The 19,035-nt window shown below is 49.8% G+C and overlaps 1 protein-coding gene across 1 annotated transcript; it reads left to right on the top strand.

Annotated features, from left to right (window-relative positions):
- Positions 1-17,030: 17,030 nt before the first annotated feature.
- LOC121404391 lies at positions 17,031-19,035 on the top strand (the record flags this gene model as incomplete). Its single annotated transcript, XM_041593726.1, is given in 2 exon segments — positions 17,031-17,387; positions 17,389-19,035. Coding segments are annotated over 2 exon segments (2,004 nt in total), but the record flags the coding sequence as incomplete, so codon positions are not given.

Here is a 19,035-nt window from a genome sequence, read left to right as displayed (position 1 = left end):
TATTTGTTGCCTTTTTTAATTTATTCTTTACGTCCACCCGGGGGCGCCATGAAAATTTAGAATAGTTTTTCCAAATGCGAAAGACCAACAGACTTGGGTGGCGTAAAGTTTATTAAAAAATGCGGGACGAACGAAGTTCTCGGTGCGCTCGATCGAATTTAATTTCAACGATTATATTCTAAAACTTCATACATTTCGTTCTAAGCCTAGCTAACCTATGGTGGCAAAGAGGGGCGAATTCGCCTTGAGCGAAAGAGCGAGCTTTTATTGCGCTCCCGCCTTGCCCTAACCTACTTACACTAGACTTCAAACAATTCAAAATAATCTCAACATTAAACATTGACTACGACGACGACATTACGAAACAGGCACGTTGAGACGCGTCGCAGAAGCCATGTATCTGCACCTTGGCCATTGGACACACGTGCAACCACCGCGGAATGCGGACATCCTGGATGGCCGGAAAACTATTCAGGAACGTCTCCCAGGTTTGAGATAGATCACTAGGGAGGACGTCATCCCACCCTAACTCTCTTAGCCAAATTTCCTGCATGAAAATTTTGGCTTGGATGTCAAAGGGGGCAAGCCATCCCGCTGGATCGAACAGCTGCGCAATCTGCGATAGCACATTGCGCTTCGTACAGGACTCCCGATGAAGTACTTCGGGAGGAGCAGAGAAGAATTCATCGGCACTGGCTTGCCATCGGATCCCCAATGTCTTAGCGATGCTACTTTCTTCAAGCTCTAGGAAGTCAGCTCGAAGTAGGTGGTCAACCGGAATGTCGCGCAGTACGCCCTTGTGGTTCGCTGTCCACTTTCGGAGTGGAAACCCCGCGGAGTCGAGTGCTTTGCGTAATTCTGAAATGGCGGAGATTGCCTGCGACTGAGTGTGAGCACCAGCCAGCACGTCGTCCACGTACATGTAGCTCTCTAGGATTTCGCTTGCCATTGGCAACTGGGGACGCACCTCATGTGCGAGTTGCTTAATGACGCGAAGGGCAAGGTACGGTGCGCAATTGATTCCGAAGGTGACAGTGGCAAGCTCATAGTCACACACGTCCCCGTTACGGTCGCGAAAGAGTATTCGCTTATAGGGCGTGTGTTGGGAGGACACTTGGATCTGGCGGTACATCTTGCTGATGTCGGCATTGAAGACATAGCGGAAGACTCGCCACCTCAGGATTTGCATGGTCAAGTCAGACTGAAGGACTGGCCCAGAATGCAATGTGTCGTTGAGGCTTTTCCCGTTGGAAGACGGGCTGGAGGCGTTGAAGACCACGCGCAGTTTGGTTGTGGTGCTGCCGGGTTTAAACACGGCGTGATGTGGAAGGTAGTAATGGCCGGAGTCATGACTGGGTGTAACCGCTGTCATGTGGTCTAGCACTAAATATTCCTGGATAACGGTGTCGTACTGCTCTTTGAGCTGCAGATTCCGCTGCAGACGCTGCTCATTTCTAAGGAACTGGGCCTGTGCCGCGCATCTGGGATGGCCTAGATCGTCATTTTCTGGACATTTGAAAGGGAGAGTAACAATGTATCTCCCATCGGGGGCTCGTTTAGTGGTCTGGAGGAAGTTTTCCTCGCACACAGAATCTGACTCACTCGTCGGTCTCCCCGGAAGGTCCTCCACCTCCCAGAATTTGGTGAGAAGCTTCTCGAGTCGGACGTCCGAATCTAACGAGAGCTTCGTGGTGAAGGCGGAAACCGTCCGAGTCGAGTCAGCTGATACCGGACCGGATAGGACCCATCCGAAGATGGTCTCTTGTCCTAGCAGCAAGCCGCAAATGTCAGACCGGAAAAAGCACATCAATCTGCGAGATTCGGTGGAAGGAGGGGTCTGCCAGCGGGACGTTTGGAAGCTTGTCCAAGAAGTGCTGCGGTATCGGGTATGAGGGAAGGTTACCTGCTAATTGAGGCAGAACATATGCAATGGTCTCGATTTTGAGGCCAGGCCTGCAGGCGGCCCCGATCATGAAGTGACAGCGCCTTTGCGCCTTAGCCGCTACGGTTTGGTTTAAACCTGCGACTTGAGCCTGTATGGCTTCGAACGGTGGCTTAATAATGTTAAAGAGACGTTCAGTGATGAACGTCGCCTCGGAGCCTGAGTCAATCAGTGCGCGGGCACGGAAATTGGTCCCCAGGTGACAAATATTAATGAGTGCCGTGCCCAGAAGAACGGTACTTGTGCTGGAGGCGAAATAGCTCTGTACGTTGGGCTGAGGTTCGGATGAGCTGGGGGCTTGGGCGGATGTCGAAGCCGCCACGCTGGATGAAGGAGCGGCACGATGCAGAAGCGTGTGATGCCTGGCCCCACAAGTGGAACAATTGTGGCTGCTGGAGCAGTCGCGAAGCAGATGACCTCTTGCGAAGCAATTTAGGCACAGCTGCTTTTTCTTAATGCAGTTGGAACGTGCATCAGCGGACATGTTGAGGAGAGCCAACCATGCGGACTTGAAACCGTCATTAGTGAGGGGGGATTTCTCAACGATGGCCTTCGGATCGCCCCGGGTCTTCTCAGTGAGGTAGTACAGCCTCTCTACCGGAGACAATAGGATTGTTGATCACGACCGCAGTGAACAGATCCCGGAATGTGGGCCAGCGGACGTAGTCCCCTGAGAATACCTCAATGTTGACGGGAGGCAGTCGACAGCCGCTCTGTTGGACTGGCTGTGAAGAAGGAAGAACTTTGGATGTGGCCAGTTGAGCATTGAGGTCACTGAGGCACTGCTCAAATACCCCATAGCATTCGCCGTATGTTTCACGGATGTCCGCTTGGACTTCTGGATCCTCGTCAGTCATCACCGCGGAGCAGGCCTTGTACTCGGCCTCGATGTCCGTCCACATGCTTAGGATTTGGCCTCGACGGACCTCGGACAGAGAGGCAGATGGGGCAGCGGTGATGCGCTCTGCCAGGTGCGACAGTCGGCCAATAGCGGCGATCAATTTGGTCCGAGCGACTGAGGTGGCGGATTGAGCCATTGTGATGCAGTGGTGAGAGCTGACGGGGCTACTGATGAAGGAGCCTTTCGGATCTTGTTTGGTCACAGCTGGAACCTTAAGAGTGACAGGAGACGGAAATAGAACCGATTTGGTCCTTGCCGCAGGGCTGTTACTAGCTCCTCTCGGAGTGAGGGGTGCCTTGATTATCTGTGTCGGTGTAGTTCCGGAGGCGGACGATGTTCGTAAACGGCTTGAAGAGGACACAGGCAAAAGCTTGCTGCTGTCCTTGTGACCTGTTGGCACATTACGAACTCACACACGCACAGAAAATCGGATTTGGAAGTCTTGGAGGGCCAGAAGACTGCTCTGAGTAGAATTCAAACAGAAAGACGCCAGGAAACAAATATAACCCACTTATGGAAGGCTGTCAGGAAAAAGGCCTCGAGCTTGTTGGAAAACAATAGTCGGGTCGACTCGGATTGTTTGAGCTCACCGTGAAGTGAAATTTCTCAAACAATGAGTGACTTATATTGCGCGGAGCCGAGGAGAGGAACGGTCACACTGATTTTGGCAATATTTTGCAAATACTGTTAGTGCGGGCTCCTCCGTTTACCTTCTTCACTCAGTCTTGAGCAGAAAAAATCCCAAAAAGATGACGAAAAGGTTTAAATTATAAATTATGGATGGTTCAATTTATTTCTTGTAGTGTCCTTGTGTTTGTTTGGAAATAGAAAACGAGAGTAAGGCTGTTTTTTTATTTATTTATTTGGATGAACGCCAGACTCGGTTACGATACCGATATTTTTAGATTGCGCCAAAACAATTGACAATTGGCTATGTAAAGGGTCAAATAAGTACGTAAAATGCGCCCTGCCTTGGCTGCGGATAATTTATTGCGTATTTGGAGATACTAATCGTTAGTGTGGCGGCCAAAACGCATGGCTGGAACGCGTAAATTGTTCGGAATCGCAGAATTTGTATATCAAAACGTGACACTATGCGCGGAGTATATTCGGTAGTATGGAGTGCCTTATTTTTATGCGGGGTGTAGTATTTTTATGTATGTGCGTTATGTTTATATGTATGTATATAGTTGGCATATAAATATATTTCCGCCAACTATGGAAATGAATTTATATGTAGATGGATGAAATTAAGACACTTTATTTATATTCTCCTTGCACTTATTGTATCAAATGCACTTGCGGAATGTGCGTATGTATGGATGCATGTAGTTGGAACTTGAATATTTGCAGATCAGCTGCGGAGTTGTTTTTGTGAGCTGGAATGCACTTGCTGAATATTTTTCTTTTTAATTATTTTCACAATTAATGCACAGACAAAAAACTACCGTAGCACTGGTAGTTGGAGTTGGAGGAACGGAGGACGGCAGGAATCGCCGATAATATGGCGGTGTCGAAAAGAAAGAAGCGACACGGACAACGGATGGCACAGAATGAAGAAATAAGTACATATATAAGAATATATATATGTACCTATATCGCGGAACTCGGACAGAGGAATTAGGAACACAAACCGCGAATGGAGGCGATTTGGGGCAAAAGAAGTCGTACTTATCTTGGGATCCTCTAGTGGTGAAGACGATGCCGTGCTCGAATGCTGGATATCTCCTGGTTGGGGAAGGTGAAGGTATCCGGCTCGAAGGACCAATGTTTGAGCGAAGAGGCGTCTCGAAGTCCCACAGATGAATTCCAAGATAAAAACAGTGCAAGTCCAAGTTCTTCAGTAAATGGTTTATTCAGTATATATATGATCGCGTGCAAATAAACCGGCCGTTTTGCTTGGGGTGAAGAAGCGAACTATTACATCTTATTTGCTGCCGAAAGCTCTCGGCAGCGAGAGCGGGAGCGTAAGCGTGGTGAGTCTGCCCGCGAGAGCGCGTCGCCGGGGGGAAAAATGCTCTTAAGTATGAGGGCGAGAGCGAGGGCGACCGCTTGTGTAGCTGGAACGCTAACAGCGATGTGTGGCTAGAATGCCCACAGAGCGGCTGCCCCGCCAGCGCCGTCCTCACTCTAAACATTCTCCCCCCCCCCCCCAGGATTGCAAAGATTTTTTTAAGTCTGCGTGCACGCACTAGACACGATGTGCTTTGAGCCACTGGAAGGCCGTCTGCGCGGGCGAGGAACCCAGGTTGGATGACCCTCGGATACAGATCCGCACCCAAGACGAGCGAGATGGTCGTCGGCTTATGGAATGCTCATTGGCCAGCTTCAGGTCGTCGAAACGAGCACGGACGGTGTCGCTCAGTGAACGTACGGCGTACGGGGCTCGATCTTGAAGAGTGCCTCCACTTGGAAGTCTACCGTTTTAGCCCGGGTCATGGCGGTACACACCTTCTCATCCCCGATGCAGGTGGTGGGCAACTTGAACGGCTCGGAGTCTCTTCTCACCGCTTAAGCGGATAAATTTCCGGCAGTTCCTTAGTGAATGGACTCCTGGGCACACTCGGCATTGGAAGGAGGTATTACCTCGTCAACTAATTGAGCAGTGAGATCTTGGAATTACTTAGGAGATACGGATAACTAAGCTGGATATAAGCATACAAAAGGACGGAGTCTTATGGATCGCAGCCTACGAGAGAGTAGGTGGAATGGACCTCCGATTTCATAGGCAGCAGAACCACCTTCGTGATCGGCCTCTTGATAAGGCCGCGTGCCGTGATTAGGTCTACCACACGGACCTTATCATCGGCTCCAGGTTACGCGTTCTGTACACGGCTGAGACGCCATTCCTGAGAGGGGCTGTTCTCCTCCTTGATCACCACGAGGTCTCCAACCTCGAGGTCTCTTGTCGGATGCTGCCATTTGTTACGCTTGTGCAACTCTCGCAGTTACTCTGTCTTCCAGCGCGAACAGAATTGCTGGTTGAGAGCCTTGAGATGTTGCCAGCAGTTTAAGATGGAGAAGGAGCTCGCTTTTATTTCTGGCTCTGCCACGGATAGTAGCGGACCATCAATCAGGAAATGGCCTGTGCTCAAAGCCAACGGATCCGTTGGATCCTCAGACATAGGAGAGATTGGTCGCGAGTTAAGACATGCCTCAATTTTTGAAAGTAAGGTCGAAAGTAACTCCTCTAATGTGTATTTGGACGTTGTGAGGTCCTATTTCAGGCTGAGGTATGCATCAGTCTGTCCAGGGTCCGCTACAAGAAAATTTGTAGTTTGTAGGTGACTTCAGGTGTCGGGCTGGCTTGAAAAATGCAGTAGGCAAGCGAGAAATGATGATGCGAGAGTTTTGTTTTTGTTGGTTCTTGGTTTTATTCAATATTTTTCCATTCACTAAATTCTTTGACGTTGCTACTCTGGCTTGTAGTTGTATGGTGCGCTGGTGGACTGCGTAGGGCAGTGTCTTGGGTGTGTGACTGAGGGACTGCACTGAATTCCAAGATAGAAACAGTGCAAGTCAAAGTTCTTCAGTATATGGTTTATTCAGTATGTATATGATCGCGTGCAAATAAACCGGCCGTTTTGCTTGGGGTGAAGAAGCGAACTATTACATCTTATTTACGCTCAAGCTGCCGAGAGCTGTCGGCAGTGAGAGCGGGAGCGTAAGCGTGGTGAGTCTGCCCGCGAGAGTATGAGGGCGAGAGCGAGGGCGACCGCTTGTGTAGCTGGAACGCTAACAGCGATGTGTGGCTGGAATGCCCACAGAGCGGCTGCCCCGCCAGCGCCGTCCTCACTCTAAACATTCTCCCCCCCCAGGATTGCAAAGATTTTTTTAAGTCTGCGTGCACGCACTAGACACGATCCATCCAAACGTGCTTTGAGCCACGGGAAGGCCGTCTGCGCGGGCGAGGAACCCAGGTTGGATGACCCTCGGATACAGATCCGCACCCAAGACGAGCGAGATGGTCGTCGGCTTATGGAATGCTCATTGGCCAGCTTCAGGTCGTCGAAACGAGCACGGACGGTGTCGCTCAGTGAACGTACGGCGTACGGACGCGCAGACGGGGCTCGATCTTGAAGAGTGCCTCCACTTGGAAGTCTACCATTTTAGGCCGGGTCATGGCGGTACACACCTTCTCATCCCCGATGCAGGTGGTGGGCAACTTGAACGGCTCGGAGTCTCTTCTCACCGCTTAAGCGGATAAATTTCCGGCAGTTCCTTAGTGAATGGACTCCTGGGCACACTCGGCATTGGAAGGAGGTATTACCTCGTCAACTAATTGAGCAGTGAGATCTTGGAATTACTTAGGAGATACGGATAACTAAGCTGGATATAAGCATACAAAAGGACGGAGTCTTATGGATCGCAGCCTACGAGAGAGTAGGTGGAATGGACCTCCGATTTCATAGGCAGCAGAACCACCTTCGTGATCGGCCTCTTGATAAGGCCGCGTGCCGTGATTAGGTCTACCACACGGACCTTATCATCGGCTCCAGGTTACGCGTTCTGTACACGGCTGAGACGCCATTCCTGAGAGGGGCTGTTCTCCTCCTTGATCACCACGAGGTCTCCAACCTCGAGGTCACTTGTCGGATGCTGCCATTTGTTACGCTTGTGCAACTCTCGCAGTTACTCTGTCTTCCAGCGCGAACAGAATTGCTGGTTGAGAGCCTTGAGATGTTGCCAGCAGTTTAAGATGGAGGAGGAGCTCGCTTTTATTTCTGGCTCTGCCACGGATAGAAGCGGACCACCAATCAGGAAATGGCCTGTGCTCAAAGCCAACGGATCCGTTGGATCCTCAGACATAGGAGAGATTGGTCGCGAGTTAAGACATGCCTCAATTTTTGAAAGTAAGGTCGAAAGTAACTCCTCTAATGTGTATTTGAACGTTGTGAGGTCCTATTTCAGGCTGAGGTATGCATCAGTCTGTCCAGGGTCCGCTACAAGAAAATTTGTAGTTTGTAGGTGACTTCAGGTGTCGGGCTGGCTTGAAAAATGCAGTAGGCAAGCGAGAAATGATGATGCGAGAGTTTTGTTTTTGTTGGTTCTTGGTTTTATTCAATATTTTTCCATTCACTAAATTCTTTGACGTTGCTACTCTGGCTTGTAGTTGTATGGTGCGCTGGTGGACTGCGTAGGGCAGTGTCTTGGGTGATGAGGGACTGCACTGAATTCCAAGATAGAAACAGTGCAAGTCAAAGTTCTTCAGTATATGGTTTATTCAGTATGTATATGATCGCGTGAAAATAAACCGGCCGTTTTGCTTGGGGTGAAGAAGCGAACTATTACATCTTATTTGCGCTCAAGCTGCCGAGAGCTGTCGGCAGTGAGAGCGGGAGCGTAAGCGTGGTGAGTCTGCCCGCGAGAGCGCGTCGCCGGGGGGAAAAATGCTCTTAAGTATGAGGGCGAGAGCGAGGGCGACCGCTTGTGTAGCTGGAACGCTAACAGCGATGTGTGGCTGGAACGCCCACAGAGCGGTTGCCCCTCCAGCGCCATCCTCACTCTGAACAAGATGTATAGTCAAATTTGTCCTGAATTTTAATGCGTCTACAGTTGTTTTTAGGCTATTTGGTAATTGGTTCCATAGACGAACAGTGTAAGTGAAAAAGTGTCTGTAAAAGCTAGCTAGTCTATGTTTAAGACATACTATATTATTTGTTCTCCGTGATGCAGTAAACCCTAGTATGTCTGATAGATATGGTGGTTCTTTCTTGGTTATACTTTTATGTAAAAATATTAATAAATATACCAAAAATTCTGCCCGCATGAGTGGTTATATGCTCCCTCCTTCTTATATTAAACACATATCTTGGTATACTATTGAATACGACGTTCGGTTTTTTGGTTACAACTAATATTACAGTTTGCAAAGAGCTCTATGCCTTAAAAAAGTGTTGGTATCAATAGTGTTTTAACAACTAAGAGACGAATATTTTCTGGAAGGTAACGTTGTGTCATGTTTAAAATTCTAAGCAAACCATATGTTCTACCTACGACCTTTATGATGTGATCATTTCATGTAAGCATGCTATTAAAAACCAGGCCCAGATTATTTGCTGTTGTTGTGTATGTAATGGTATAATGATTTATTTTTATTTGGCGTAGGTTAGTAAATTCGACTTTCTTCTTTGAGATTCCTAGGAATTTAGATTTAGTTGGGTTTATTCCTAGTCCGTTATTGTTTGCCCAACTGTTTATGTTTATTAGTTCCCTATTGGTTATTATTGCACACTCATTTATGTTATTTAAGGGACGGCATACATACATTTGGACGTCATCAGCATATAAATAGATTTCACACTCAGACAGTACATTGGGAAGGTCAATTATATAAACAGTAAACAATAATGGTCCAAGGATAGATCCTTGAGGAACTCCTCTCGTAGGGGACAGAGATGACGAGTACCCAAATTTCATGACTACAGATTGTAATCGATTTGTCAAGTATGAATGAATTAGTTCGGTTGCGGAGTCCTTCGTCCCTAATCCACAGGACTACGTCGGCTCCGCTTGAAATCAAGCGGAGTATGAGAGCAGCAGATGCTGCCTTACAGTGGTGGAGATTGATCTGCAGAAGTCTTATAGACATCGTTATCATCAATCTCCACCACTTTCGTGTCGGCGTCCGAGTCGTCGGTGACACACACGTCCTCGCGACACATTGCCTCAAAGTCCCTCATGAGGGTCGAGTCTATGAGGTAACCATCCTGTTCCGGCCCCAGCTCGTCATCGGGTGCTTTGATCTCCGAGCCAACATCCTGCTAGACTGGCTTGTCGACAGGACGGGCCTCAGCCGCTGCGTCCGACTTATACAGCTTGAAGACAAAATTCAGCTCACTCTTAGCGGCCTCAATCGGGGCCAGCGACTCTTTGTTGAGGATGACCACCACGTGGTTTGTGGGGCCCTGTGTCGTCTCGACTTTCACCACCTTCCAGTCTTCGGTGGGAAGGTGTGGGTTGCATCGCTGCAACATCTTGAGGATGCGCTCCGGCTCCTTCATTGAGACGGGCACCCAAATTTTGGCCCTCGGTCTACTGGGCACTTCGCTCCAGTCTACCGCGACGAGCTTCACCCCTGGGTAGACCTCTCCGACTTGCGCTACCGCTGCTTTATATAGCTGTACGGAGCGCTCGTCTTCGCAGGCCAGGAATTTGCTAGTTATTTAGCTTGTATGTGAAATAGTTGGCCTATCAAAAGTGTGTGTAAGCTAACACTCCCCGCCAGCTATAGAGTAACGGTGCAATTCTTAGTCGTAAGAATGCTGACCCAGCGCTGGTATGGTGGGGCAGCATCATGTAACTATGTTTCTTAAACATCCGCCCAACCAACTCCCTCGCCTCAGAGAAATAAAAATAAATCTACACAGGCTGTAGGGAATGCCCTCGCCCAAAACGTCGCGCCCCAGTCCCCTCTACACATCTGAAGGCAGCGCTCAACCGGTAAACCAAAATAAAATTTTAAATATAACAGCAATTCGTACCATAAGGAAAAAAATGTAAGTGAATTGTTAGTGGTCTTTTTTCTATGTCAGTACTAAATAAGTGCATATAAATAAATTGCTTTCATAATTTCTGGTCCTAAACAAGAAAAGTAAATCCCGAATAATTTGACACCTTTCGTCCCTCGCGATTTGTGAAAGGAAAAGCTAGGTCAGAGATTCCATGTGTCGGTATTGCTCAAACAAGTTCGTACCACATGAGTGTTCCTAAGCTCCCTTATAGATGGCCTCCATATACAGACTATGAACAGGTGGCTACCGCAGGTAGCACCACAGAACATGGACCCAGAAATGTTAGCACAGGCCCTTGACGCTGCTTTAGCAAGGCAAGCGGAGAAATTTTGAGCTGAAATTCAGTGGGTACGGTTTGCCCAAGCAGACCTGTCTACAGCACTTCAGACAGAAATACGGCAATTACGAGAGGAACTCAACCGGTCGAGCTCAGACTCATCGGTGCCAAAAGTGGAGGTGTACAAGAAAGTACAGGTCATTCCCGGGGTCGCATGCGATCAGTCATTGGACATGGTCAAGTCACTCCCAAAGTTCGACGGCAAAGAAGTAGATTATGCCGGGTGGCGCCAGGCAACCCTGTCCGCCTGTGAACTTTTCGAGCCATACGAAGGTAGTAGCAAGCACTTCCTGGCAACATGCATAATCAGGAACAAAATGAAAGAGGCCGCACACAACGTGTTGTCATCCTTCAACACAGTCCTTAATTTTAAGGCAATAATAAACAAGTTAGACAGATCTTATTCAGATAAAACGCGGGTGGGAGTAATCCAGCAAAAGCTGCTGACCATGCGGCAGGGGAACCTGTCGCTGACAGATTATTACGATGAGCTGGAAAAGCAGCTCTCCCTTATAACCAATAAGAACATAATGAGCTACTCTACAGACGCAGCGGATACGCTAAACCAAAGGGTCAGCGCAGACGCCTTGGAAGTGTTCATATCCGACAAGTCCGAAGGATCTGCCGACCGCTCTGGCCCTAGCCCAATCGGCAGAATCCAGCGAAGATCGCAGCATTTTGACTGCGAACTACGCTAGGGCCATGGAGTAGAAGTCCTTCCGAACAAACGAGCGCAAGTAGCAAGCGCCACTACAAGGTAAGGCAAAACAGGCCTCAGGTACCCAACTCGTACAATAGCCCTCACTATGCTAAGAGCCATGGCAACACCTAGCAGGGCAACTCTTATCAACAACCGAAAGCTCAAGGCCAGGCCCCTGAGCCAATGGAGGTAGACCCTTCATCCTCTAAATTTAGAAGACCCGCGGCTCCCCAAAAGCCATTTGGAGCGGGCATGCGCGACAATAGCTTTGGGAAAAAACCAAACGCGTCGGAGCGCATGTCGGGAAACTGGCGGCAGAGGGTGAACCACATTGCCACCGCGAGCAACCGGTCCTCGGCGTCTTACAACGAAGCGGCCACTGAGGCAGTCGCTGAAATAGAAGCCGACGCCGAACTTGAATACGAGAGCGATTCAATAAATTTTGTAGGGGAAATTCCCTGCTGCCATTCATTTAGCGAAGAATAGCGGAGGTTAATATTAAGTTTCTCATCGACACGGGTGCGCAAAAAATTGCATCAAGCCATTCGAGTGGCTTCCTAGTGTCACCCCCGTCGAATCACCGTTCCCCGTTCACTAAATTAACGGATCCAACAACATAACACAAAAATGTCCCCTGTCGATATTCGGCAAGATTACCCCGTTCTTTCTCTTATGGCATCATTGGTATCATTGGCTCTTGGATGCTCTCGAACTCGGTGGCCAACATTGTGAGCTGTGCTAAGCTTTGTTGTTCGTGTCACCGCACGTACATCTGGTATGCTGGCAGGGCGTTATCGTAGATCCTGTTCAGTTCCTTGGCTGCGTCGTACCTGGCGTGGTGCATTAGTAGCCGTATCTCGATGAGGTACTCCTTGAACAATTCTCCTACCGCTTGCTTGGGGCCCGGATTGGCTCCTTGTTCACGGGGGCCCGAGGCGTTAGGGGGGACCGCGGACGGCGCAGGCGGGGCCACCATGGAAGAGGCGCCCACCCACGTCCGGAGGGGGGGGGGCCAGGGCGGGGGGGGCGACTGGGGGGCGGGTAGGGGGGGGGAGGGGGGGCCCGGGGGGTTCGGGCCCGGGGGGGGCGGGGCCGCGCCGCGGCGCCGCCCCGGCCCGGTCCAGCGACTAGTGCGACGAATCTCTTTCGTCGTTCCTCGACTGTTCCGTCGTTTCCGAATCCAAATTCCTCGGCCAGGACTTCCAGCTCATCCCGCCGGAGTTTGTAGATCCAGCCGGTGGTGACTCCTGGATTGGTATGGAGTCCCTCCGTGCAAAATAATCGTCGGGTTGACCGGCTCCGTGGGCTTCCATGGTGTGTTTCTGCGGTTAGTAGCACTGACTTACGGGTTGTTTGTGGTACTTTTGTACTGTAGCACTTTTGCTTGCGACCGGATTTTGTGCTGCACGGGTATTGATCCTTGCTAGCCTAGTTTCTTTCAGTGGCCGTGGGTCTTTACTCCACAACGGTCCGTATTAAGGTGTTACTCTCCTTAAAGTCATCAAAAGATCCCTGCTCGGGCGGCACTTGTGAGGTCCTAAGGAATGTGCCGAAAAGAAACTGCACACTTTATTTTTCGTATAACTTCTTTCGTTTTTATCCGATTCCAATTTGTATTTCGTTATATATTAGAGAATAACATTAGAATTTAATTTCGTAAAAAAAAATTAAAGAAATGTTCAGCCTCTTATTTTTAATCGGATTTTGTGCTTAACTCCACTCATCAGGTTCTGCACACACTCTTTGGTAACCATGCGGGTTGCCACATCCAGTTTTTTTTCATATCTTCCATATTTTCGGAGAGACTACCATTCTTCTTTAAATTGCGCTTGACAATGGCCCAATACCGCTCAATTGGCCGAAGCTCTGGGCAATTTGGTGGGTTCTCCTCTTTTGTTACAAAATTGATATCTTTTGAGTCAAGCAACGCCAGAGTTGAACGGGCGTAGTGCGCTGACGCTAGATCTGGCCAAAATATTCTAGACACATTGTGTTTTCGATAAAAAGGTATCAGGCGTTTTTTTAAGCACTCCGTCATATAAACATCAGCGTTTATTGTCCCTTTTGTGAAAAAAGAGCTTTTTCTTAAGCCACAGGTGCAAAATTTATCAACAGCACTTTCTCGCCAAATTTATCAACTTGAATTTTCGACACCGAGTCGTCAACAGTCCCACCTTTCGCTTTTGTATAAAATTGAGGGCCGGGTAACGTTTTTGAGTCCGATGATCCTATTGGGCTTTGAGGTGGCTCAGAGGGGGCCTAGCTGAGGCCACCGGACGGGTCGCAGGTTGCGGATAGCGAACGGCCTACCCTAGTGGGTAGGTCAGCTGCGAATAAGCGGGCATCTTAAAGAGTATCAACTAAGTTGGCTCTGAGGGAGAGTACCGAAATAAGCAGTCCCGGACAGCCAGCAGTTCGCGACGCAGCAACACTGACGATGCGCTTGTGGTGCCGCCTCTCATTAAGTAGCTCACACAATCCCATCCCTACACAACACCTACCCACATCCCAGCCCCAACACTCACCTCACACCGGGCCGGACTAAGGTGTCACTCGACCCGTGCCAAGAGTCAGCCTGGCTGGGGGCCCGGTATAAAAACTAGCCCAGTCGTGAACGGAGAGCTCAGGGACTTGGCAGCCCCCTGTTCTAATTATGCCTTACCCGGGTAACGCAGAGCTCTGCCGGGGTGGAACGGGAACGGTCCCCTTCTCTGCAGCTCGTGGGAATTATATGGACAAATTCAATAATATAAACAACAACAAAAACAAAAACGAGAGAGGCACTCCCCAAATGCCTACAGGGAGCAATCCCAAGCGAGAGAAGGCAACGGCCCAAAGGCCTGGCCAAATCCGCTCAGAAGCAGGAAAGACCTGCACGCTGAAGCACGCGGGTATGAATCCGGGTGGGTCCCATCCCAAACCTGGGATGGGTGGAAAGACAACACCCAAAACTGATACCATGGTAGGGCAGCTAAGCAATATTGCGGCTGCTCAACCTTCTGGTGAAGTGGCGGGTGATGGCTTACCATCAACCAGCGTCCAAACCAAAAAATTCAGTTATGCCGAAAAGAGGAGTGCTGGGCACATACTCCGTCGGCAGAACGCAAGCCAGGAAGTCAGTCCAACAGCAGACTGGCTGAAGAAAGTGGAATGGGCCTCGGTGGTGTTGCCCAACTTCAGTGTGGAGCCACAGAAGGTGGCCGCCCAACCGAAGAGGCAGCGCTCTCAAGAGACGCCCGGACCTGTCGCGAAGCGATCCAGGGTTATACCGAATGTATCCTTCGCGCAGATTGCCAAGGAGAGGACGCTGATAGGCGTTCTCGATAAAGGCAGCGCGCAGGGGAAAATACCCAGAAGCCAGTGGAAGTGGGTGGAAGCGGCACTGGCCGACCGCTGCTTCGAGCTTCTAGAGAAGGATCCCGGGCCACCCCCAGTCTGCAAAGACATGGGATGGTTCCAGGGGAGCATCAAAGTGGTAGCCTGAGAGGATGAGCGCTCCGTAAAGCTATACAAAGCTGCGGTGGCGCAAATCGGTGAGGTCTACGCCAGGGCGAAGCTCGTCGCTGTGGACTGGAGCGAGGTGCCCAGTAGACCAAGGGCCCGTATATGGGTACCGGCCACTTTCAAGGAGACCGAGCGGATCCTCACGATGTTGCAGAGATGCAACCCCACACTGCCAACCTCAGATTGGAGGGTGGTCAAAGTGGAGGCATCAAAGGGCCCCACAAATCAGGCGGTGGTTGTGCTGAACAAGGAATCGCTAGCCCCGATAGAGGCAGCCAGGGGAGAGCTTAACTTGGGGTTCAGCTCGGTGACCATGAAGGTCTATAAGTCGGATGCAGCGACCGAGGCGCGTTCTGTCAACAACCCAGTTGAGCAGGACGTTGCCTTGGAGATCGAGGCACCCGAAGTAGACCCGGAGCCGGAGCCGGCCCTGGAGAGCTACTCCTCGGAGACGGAGCTGATGCTCGATTTTGAGGCGTTGTGTCGGGACGAGATACTTGACGACTCTGACGCCGACATAACAGTGGTGGAGAACGATTCTAATGAAGTCTCTGAGGCTTCTGCAGATAAATCTCCACCACTGTAAAGCAGCATCCGCTGCCCTGATACTCCGCTTAGTCGCAAGCGGAGGGGACATAGTCCTAATCCAAGAGCCCTGGGTGGTAGGAGGCAGGGTCTGTGGATTAGCGACGAAGGACTACAAGCTGATTGTAGCCCAAACTGAAGGTAAAATTAGAACCTGCATACTAGCAAGAAAGCACTTAAATATCTTTCTGCTCCACAATTTTAGCAATGGCGACAATACGGCGGCTAGCCTAGAGCTACAAGGTCCACGCCTGAACCTGGTGTCGTCCTACATGGCTCACGAGGAAAGCGATCCTCCCAGTGACCTCGTTCGCAAGATTGCCAGCGACAGCGAGAGGTCGGATACAAGCCTACTAATAGGCTGCGATGCCAACGCTCATCACACCCAATGGGGGAGCTCGGATACAAATGTAAGGGGTGAGTCACTTTTCAGCTTCATCCTGAACTCCAACCTAATTATCGGTAATCGGGGTAATGACCCCACTTTTATCATAAAAAACCGTCAAGAGGTTATTGACCTCACTCTATTGTCTCACAAACTGTCAGACATAATGGAAAGTTGGAGAGTCCTAGAGGACCACTCCTTCTCCGACCACAGGTACATCGAGACAATCCTATCGCTCGAAAGCACCATACCCACTAGCTATATTAATCCAAGGAAAGCCAACTGGGATATGTATAGTGCAAAAATGGAGGAATTACTCCCCCCCCCCTAGCCCCAAAATGCCCGGACACACAAGACGATCTTAATCGTCTTGTGGACAATTTCACGAAAGCTTGCAACAAGGCCTTCATGGCAGCTTGCCCCCCAACCAAACCAAGAGGGAAAAAGAAACCCCCCTGGTGGTCTAAACATATAGATACCCTCCGGAAAGACTGCAGGACTCTCTTTAACAGAGCCAAAAGCAGCAGCGAGGAAGCGCATTGGGAAAATTACAAAAGTTAGCTAACCCTATACAAAAAAGAAACAAGGACAGCAAAAAGGGCCTCTTGGCACAAATTTTGCTCCGAAATTGAGTACACGTCAGAAGCCGCAAGGCTACGCAAGATCCGCAACATTCCCATCGGTGGGATACCTCAAGAGAACGGATGGTACGTGGACTAACTCTAGTGAGGACTCCCTACACATTCTACTCGATACTCATTTTCCTGGGTGTACGATCATCGAGCCGGCAGACACCCCAAGTGAAGGCCCGGAAACCTCGATGGGGCACATCCTCACAAAACGGAATATTAGCTGGGCAGTAAACAGCTTTAAATCCTACAAATCGCCTGGCCCGGACCAAGTCATTCCGGCTCAGTTGCAAAAAGCCGGGGACATGGCCATCAACTGGCTGCAAAGTATCTTCAGGAAGATACTGACAGTGGGAAAAATCCCCCGTGCTTGGCTAAAGGCTAAAATAGTCTTTATCCCCAAAGCAGGGAAACCCTCACACACAACCCCAAAAGACTTCAGACCAATAAGTCTATCGTCCTTTCTTCTCAAAACCTTTGAGAGACTAGTCGGGCTGCAGCTGAGGACAACTATAAATCCTCAGTGGCTGTCAGGCGCTCAACATGCCTACCGAAAAGGAAAATCCACGGAAACGGCACTCCATGAAGTAATCTCGGCGGTAGAGAAATCTCTACAAGTCAACGAATACTCCTTAATCGCTTTCCTAGACATTGAGGGAGCTTTTAACAACGTCATACCAGGAGCCATCACAGAGGCCCTGACTGACCTGGGAGTGGATCGTCACTTGATGATGCTCATAGATCAATTGCTCACATGCAGGACAGTGACATCATCAATGGGATCGTCCACTCAGTCTAGGTATGTCAACAGAGGCACCCCGCAAGGTGGTGTCCTGTCTCCCCTTCTATGGAACAAAGCAGTCAATAAGATACTGTGTGACCTGGAAGGGGGGGGGGGGCTGCAAGGTGGTAGCATACGAGGACGACGTTGCCATTATTTTCTCGGGAAAATTCCCTCAAACACTCTGCGATCTAATGACCGCAAAGCTCGCGCGACTCTCAGAATGGACAGAGTCGCGTGGACTGGGAATCAATCCCTCTAAAACGGAACTTGTATTGTTTACAACCAAATACAAAATCCCGTCCCTCAACCCCCCAATACTAAACGGATGTAGGCTCTCCTTCAGCGACAGTGCCAGTTACTTAGGGTTGGTAATTGACAAAAAACTTAGCTGGAACCTGAGCATCAAAGACAGAGTGAAGAAGGCTACGATAGCCCTCTACACTTGCAAGAAAGCCATTGGGCTAAAATGGGGCATGAACCCAAGAATAGTCCAATGGATTTACCTGGCAATAGTTAGACCAATACTACTTTACGGAGTCGCAGTGTGGTGGCCTGCCCTATCGAAGGGGACCATCACTAAACAACTGGGCAAGGTGCAGCGCACTGCAGCCCTATGCATCAGTGGAGCTCTAAGCACAACACCAACGGATGCGCTAAATGCTATCCTATGCCTACAGAGCCTTGACCTTGCAGGTAAGGAGCAGGCAGAAATAGCAGCAATCCCTCTTAGAGACTCTGACCAATGGGTGTCACATCACACCGGTCATGCGTCCATCCTAAATGGAAACAAAATCGTCCCCACAAAAACGGACTACTGCGTTCCGAGGGAGTATACAGATACCCCCTTCGAAACAATCATCCCTCACAGAAACATCTGGCTTGAGGGACCACCTGGTCCAAAGGGAGCCATTCGAATCTTTACTGATGGCTCAAAGCTGGACAACAAGGTCGGAGGAGGAATCTACTCCGAACAGCTGAACATAAGACAGTCCTTCAGGCTCCCGGATCACTGCAGTGTCTTCCAAGCGGAAGTCATAGCGATCAAGGAGGCTCTGAGCTGTCTTCAGGAAATAGCCCCTGCGGCAACTCATATAAATATCTACAGTGACAGCCAAGCTGCGATCAAGTCGCTGAATGCGATAACAACAAGCTCGGCCACCGTGGCAAACTGTCGCAAATCTCTTCATGAGATGGCTTATCAGTTCGTCATCAGCCTAATATGGGTCCCGGGCCATCAGGACATTGAAGACAACTGCATAGCGGACGAGCTGGCCAGAGCTGGCACAACAATCCCCCTTCTCCATGATAAGGAGGATATTCGTATGCCAATGGCCACCTGCAAGCTCAAAATAAAAGAACATTTTAAGCGATTAATAAATGACAGATGGCAAACCGTGTCACTATGTCGCATAACTCGGCAAACATGGCCTAACATTATTAGGAAGCGCACCGATGAGCTCTGCAAACTCAGTAGGAGTAGGTGCAGCTCAGTCATACGCTCCCTCACGGGACACTGGCTAATAGGCACACATGCAAGCAGGCTGGGCGCCCCATATAACGACTTCTGTCGAAGCTGTAGAGATGAGGACGAGGAGGAGACTGTGGAACACCTGTTCTGCTCCTGTCCGGCTCTCAGTAGAAGGAGACTGCAATACTTGGGCGCTCCTTTTCTAATTAACATTTCGGACATGTCTACAATCAGTCCCAGACGGATCGCAGGCTTCATAAGGGCATCCGGATGGGATAATGGATAA

Source organism: Drosophila obscura, unplaced genomic scaffold (assembly GCF_018151105.1).
Source record: "Drosophila obscura isolate BZ-5 IFL unplaced genomic scaffold, ASM1815110v1 contig_199, whole genome shotgun sequence".
NCBI classification, from domain to species: domain Eukaryota; kingdom Metazoa; phylum Arthropoda; class Insecta; order Diptera; family Drosophilidae; genus Drosophila; species Drosophila obscura.
Note: the sequence above shows the minus strand (reverse complement) of the source record. Positions and strands in the feature narration are given on the sequence as shown.